This window comes from Zingiber officinale, chromosome 8B (genome assembly GCF_018446385.1).
Source record: "Zingiber officinale cultivar Zhangliang chromosome 8B, Zo_v1.1, whole genome shotgun sequence".
NCBI classification, from domain to species: Eukaryota; Viridiplantae; Streptophyta; class Magnoliopsida; order Zingiberales; family Zingiberaceae; genus Zingiber; species Zingiber officinale.
Window position 1 is genome coordinate 33,279,676 of NC_056001.1, and position 6,107 is coordinate 33,285,782.

At 32.9% G+C, this 6,107-nt stretch overlaps 1 protein-coding gene across 1 annotated transcript; it reads left to right on the plus strand.

Moving 5' to 3' along the window:
* The first annotated feature begins 3,519 nt into the window (after positions 1–3,519).
* On the plus strand, positions 3,520–5,150 carry LOC122016475 (transcription factor MYB54-like). The gene is made up of 2 exons (XM_042573774.1): positions 3,520–4,148; positions 4,269–5,150. Exons 1-2 carry the CDS (start codon positions 4,004–4,006, stop codon positions 4,877–4,879), a joined length of 756 nt encoding a protein of 251 aa, XP_042429708.1. The 5' UTR covers positions 3,520–4,003; the 3' UTR covers positions 4,880–5,150.
* The last annotated feature ends 957 nt before the right edge of the window (positions 5,151–6,107 follow it).

Here is a 6,107-nt window from a genome sequence, read left to right on the forward strand (position 1 = left end):
GAATTGGTTTATTGTATCAACTTATATTGTTCAACCAAGTAATCAAGTTAACTTGGTCTAATGCATCTAGTCGTATAAGATTAGTTAAATAAGATTAGCATACTTGATTGACCCATTTAATTCCATTATCAAGGCATTTTACGCTAATCATGTAAATTTTTAAAATTTTAACATAGCCAGATAAAGAAGGATCTACAAGAGAAAAAGAATAAATAAAGAAATGCATGCAAGGTGAGACAAACTTAGTATAAGGGAAAACCATATTACCAAAATGAAAACAATATGATCAATAAGGTGCTCCTTTTTTGTTAAAGTTAAAACAACACTCTCAAACATTTTTCATCCCAAAATTATTTTTATTTTAACGTGTTAAAATGGTTACTATAATATAGAATAAAATTGCTCTAATTTAGTTAAAATTATTATATATGGATATTGTTATATCAAAATATTTTTTATTAACTTGTCAAAATTATCTAAATTTAATCAAAATTATTTTAACTTAATTAAAATCAAGTCAACACTATTTTAGCAGCTATTGTCCATAGTTGTTATAATTATAATAACTATATCATAACTGTTATAACTTGTATTGGTGAGTTTTATTAATATAGATCTGCTACATTAACGGTCTCTTAGTATCGGTCTACGGATATAAAGGGAGGTATATGATGGGATAAATCTCAGGACATTAGTTATCACGTATAATCTTAATTATGTGATTACTAAATAATCATATAACCAAAATTATATAGAATAAAATATAATTTAATATTATTTGGTTCAACCTAAATAATGTAATAAAAGTTTAATTATTATTTAATATTTTACTATATTATCCTCAATTATAAAATCAACAATACATATTATTACTTTTTTTTTCCTTTTGAACTTTACAATGTTTATATATATATATATATATATATATATATATATATATATATATATATATATATATATATATATATATATATATATTTTGATAAAAAAAATTTGATATAACAATATTTCATAAGTAGTAATTTTGATTATATTTAGCCAGTTTACTTTAACATGTTATACCAGCTACCTCTTAACTATTACAATAACGATATAGCGAGTGTATTTTCAAAATGAAAAGTATGTTAGAGCGTTATTTTAACTTGTTTTTTAAAAAACGTCCTTTTATGAAAATGATAATGAGGTATATATAAAAGAAAAGATGCATACCAATTCTTCAAATATTTCATAAGTTGCAATTGAGAAGAATTCTCTTTTGACTGATTTTAACTACCCAAATAAACCAGGTAAGGGCATGCATGGACTCACATAGATTAATTAATACCGCATGGCTCAACTAAAAAATGTACAAGCTTCTGACTATTATACATATATGTCACTTTTCCCATATTAATTAGGCAGTACAAATGCAAGTTTGTTGGACTAACCAATGATCATCCATGTCAAATGTGTGTCATAGTCGAAGGAAGAAGAACACTTGGCCAACAAACACTTTTCTTGTTATTCCTTCATCTTTCGCCTATTGGTAGATGCATTCTTCTCTCGCTACAAGAAAAGAAGCGATTACCAACGAAAGAAAATAACCGAAAATCTCTTTTTTTTTGTTTTTTTTTTGGCAAGAATGGACTCCATTTTTCTTTGTCTGACCAACAACTTCACAAGAGAGATCATAAACTCAATCTTATGCATCTCACCTGTTGCTTTTCCTGTCACTTTTCCTCACTTGTATGTTTCTTGTTAGGCTCAACCTTTTACTTGGTTCAAACCTACAAACATTTTTTTATTTACTTGAGAAAAATATTGTTTTGCCTCACCTAATTTATACTAACTTCTTGAAAATGTCTTTCGCAATTTACGAATTGTCATTTTACCTCTCAGAGTTTAGAATTCTAGTCGAAATGCCCCTCCTTCGTCGATGACTATCATAGAGAAACCGCGATGAATCGGCCATAGAATTTTGGCATAAAATTAATTAAATTGACATCTTTTTGTATTCATATCATCAAAAGGACTCTTTCAAAATATTGTGGAAGGTTTTTTTTTTTTTTTGAAAAGGTTGTCACTTTCGATTTTCTGCTGAGAAAAAGGGTTTGGAAGATTTAAGTTATAGACGTTGATTCATATTCCTACATTTAGACCGACCGTTGAATAAAGAGGTATTTGTGTATGAAAAATAGGGGTGTGCGCCCTTTTGATATATTTTAAAGGAGAGGCACCCTTTCGATGTTACTCATTAAAAAAAAAACGACTTGATTTTAGTGACCAAATAAATAAAATCTTTGTAGATCAACTTTCGCCATAAGAAATTAGCCGTGCAGTTCATGCGATTGACAAATAGTCCCTCTCTTTGTTGTTCGACTTTGGAGGGGCATTTTTGATGAAAATTTTAAAGGCCTCGAGGGTAGACTGACAAAGTTTGAAACCCAAGGGGATAAACGAAAACTCTCTCTGATCAATTTAATTAATTACTATACTAGAGAAAAATAATAATTTCATGTCAAGAAAGTGGAGTAGGTAGCATAATCCAATTTAATTACTACCAGCAGATGGAACATAAATATCAGCATGAACATTGTCTGAGACTACTTCATGAGTAGCTTCTCCCTCAAAGGAAAGTGACCTGCAAAACCCTAACCCTTTTGGATGACTGGTGAAACTACTTTGACCAAGCAAAACCCTAATAAATACATCTAGTAGGTTTGGTGTGGGGACTTATTATACCTCTGAAACAAGACCACTTGATTCAGAGAGAAAATAATCTTGGTGGGTCTGGAGGCCACATCAGTAAGAACAAGCACAGCCTCAGGGAATCACCATCGGTAACGTTGGACTCGGCATCTACATGAAGGTGAAGAAAGGCGACCGATGTTGCTATGATATGCATGCCATACTTGCACGCCATGTACGTTTCACCTTCCCATAGATAACAAAATAACTAGCTATCAGAAGTCCCCACAAGCGTGGTGTAGTCGTAAAGCATTATGATTAATTGCACATAAATTATACCTGATAGATGAACTAGATAGATAGTTATTTAAACAAGTTCAGCTCTATACTTAGATTAACAAAAGCTAAGATGGGAACTCCAGCTGTGAGCAAAACCACTTTCCATGTTAGAAAAAGTTGGGAGTTAATGCTCAGAATGAAAAGGAAACCGGAGTGGAAGAGATGTAACAGATCAGTGCTGCATTTAACGAAGATGGGCAATCTGCATTCCAGTGCACTACTGCAGCACTGAAGAGCTTAGTGATCAGTTACATTTAAGGCCGGCCGTAAATGAGTCAAGTTTTATCTTGCTCAAGCTTATTTAACTAAGATAAACTATTTTGGTTGGTTAATGCGCTTAATAATATAAGTTTTATATATTCACAATTAAGTCTGATAATAGTTTTAATGAGTTGAGCACATAGTATTCAAATTTATTTGTTCATTTAATTAATCTTGTGTATATTGAACGAACATAAACAAGTTCTTATCTAGACGAATAACATACTTGCTCACGAACATTTAATTCATTACAACCCTAATTACATGAAGCCAAAGTATTGTTTGTGTAAAACTATATACTGAACCATCTACCCTTCCCACCGGAATAAATAATCCATGGCCCCAAGACAGCTAATCAATGAAGTAATTAACTTATTGCAGCATGGCTGGTAGGGAGAATATGTTTATTTTGTTAAGGAAGTTAATTGAATGCATATAACTATAAAGGAAGTTACAAGGATAGGTACAATTGATAGGGAATGTGAGATGAGATGGGCCACTTGCCAAACACACAAGTTGAGACAGTGCTATAAGGAAACATATATAGTGCTAACCCACTTTGTCGTGTTAAACTAACAAAAAGGACTTCTCATCCAAACCCTAACTTATTCATCATATTTTCCCTTTCTATTTATCCATCTTCCCCTCCTTGCTTTTTTTCTCTCAATGCACTAGTTAGCTTCATCGTGTTGCCTACCGTTCATCAATCGTCAACTAGCTAGCTAGGGATCCTTGTATGATGGAGTCATCGAGTGATGCGAAGCGATCGTGCCCTCGAGGGCACTGGAGGCCGGGGGAAGACGAGAAATTGCGGCAGCTTGTTGAGCGGTTTGGACCGCAGAATTGGAACTCGATCGCGGACAAGCTTCAAGGAAGATCAGGTGATGAATCTAGCCAAGTTTGTTATAATATTGTCCATCGAGATGAGATTTCTCTAATGTTTTATGGATGAGAGATATGCATATATTGACGAAATTGATGAGTGATGATGTTTGTTGTAGGTAAGAGTTGTAGATTGAGGTGGTTTAACCAACTAGACCCAAGGATCAACAAAAGACCATTCACAGAAGAGGAAGAAGAGCGGCTCCTTGCCGCACATCGAATCCATGGCAATAAGTGGGCTCTCATCTCCCGGCTCTTCCCCGGTCGAACTGACAACTCAGTCAAGAACCACTGGCATGTTATCATGGCACGACGACAACGAGAGCAGTCGAAGCAATTGAGCAAGAGGAGTGCTTCTCAAGAGCAGTTCTATACTTCATTCCAAGCTTCTCAAACTGAAACGGGACAACTCTTCAAATTCGGAACTCTTTCTTGGGCGGCTTTCTCCAGATCATTAAGGATGCATTCGACACCAGAGCGCTTTAGTACCCAACCATTTCCTTGGAGTTATACAAACTTTGATGGTGCAGCTAAGGATTGTTCTAAGAAGGTCCATTCTGTAGGAGTTTGTGGAAATTCGCCAATGATCTCGAGCCAAACGGTCTGTGATAATTCAAGCATATTGATGATGAACTCTCCTAGTAGTCACAACGAGCATGATCAAGAGGGATCCTTGAAGAGGAAGGAGGTTACCTTCATAGATTTCTTAGGTGTCGGAATTACTACATGAGTAGAACATAATGAGCAGGTGAACGTCGAGTTAATTTCATTAAGTAATAAATTTAGATTAGAAGAGACTTAGGAGATCTTCGTCATATAATTGTTTGATGTGAGTATTGCGATCTATGGAAAAGTCCAACAAGTTTTTCCTCATCGAGTTTGAAATCGAGAAAGAATATCTCATACTTGGGCATATCATGTGAATGTGCTAAGTAGTATGTTGAATGAGCATGTAATGAATGGGAATATGTGAATGAATAGGTCTCACCCTTTGTGATGGATATTGCTTATGCATTTGTTTACTTAAACAAAAGGTTGTGAAATCACTCTCATTCGTTCAGGTGTCCTTAATTTCCTCTTAATTTGCAAAGATAGACTTCTTTAATTTGTAGAAGTATTTTAATTTTCAGTTTAGAATTTAAAAAATAAAATAACATTAAAAAAATAAAATATATATTTATAACATTATTGTAATAAATTTAAATGTGGTAAAAATAGTTTTAAATATTTAATTTATTTCAATTTTTATGTTTACATACCATCAATGGCTCAAATGTGAGCAAGTGCAGGTGGGTATCCGACTTAAATGAGTTGAGTTGAGTTGAGTTGAGTCGAGTATCAATATGTCAAATATATTTACGAATACAAATATATATGTGAATTGTACATATTATGTTTCATCTTCCAATTATTTTTTAATTATCATATTTGCTTTACATTAAAATTGTACTTAAGTTGTTTGAAGAGTTTATTAAGAGTTCTTAATAGTATGAATAGTTTATATCAATATATATATATATGATGTCATTAGTTGTATTATGTTGTCTAACGTCTACTTGACCTAAACTATTTGCTCATTTCGTGGTGGCTTTGAGAACCCATTTCTTTTTATCATTGATGATGATTTCTAAATCACCCTTTGTCGTGATTTCTTAGACAATCTTGTTGGTATTTATTTTTCTATTTGGTGGGTTACATGTTAAGGTTGTAATACACAATATTGCCATTAAAAATTTAAATCCAATAAAGTGATTTAATTGATGTTTATGGGCTTAATTGACGAATATAGATTTTGTACTTAGAAACTCGTTAACCCATTTTTGTTAATATTGATGGGTTATAACGGAAATGGGTCTAAAGCTATATAAAGGAATGTGGTCCCCGTAGGGTTACAATATCAGTTCATCTTTATATTAGAATAGGTGTGACTTCGTCTTGATTGCGTGCTCGTAATTTGA

Excerpts from the sequence above, each read along its gene's own strand:
- LOC122016475 (XM_042573774.1), top strand. The coding sequence starts at position 4,004 with ATGATGGAGTCATCGAGTGATGCGAAGCGATCGTGCCCTCGAGGGCAC. Across the intron at positions 4,149-4,268 it reads CAAGCTTCAAGGAAGATCAG|GTAAGAGTTGTAGATTGAGG; the intron begins GTGATGAATCTA and ends TGTTTGTTGTAG.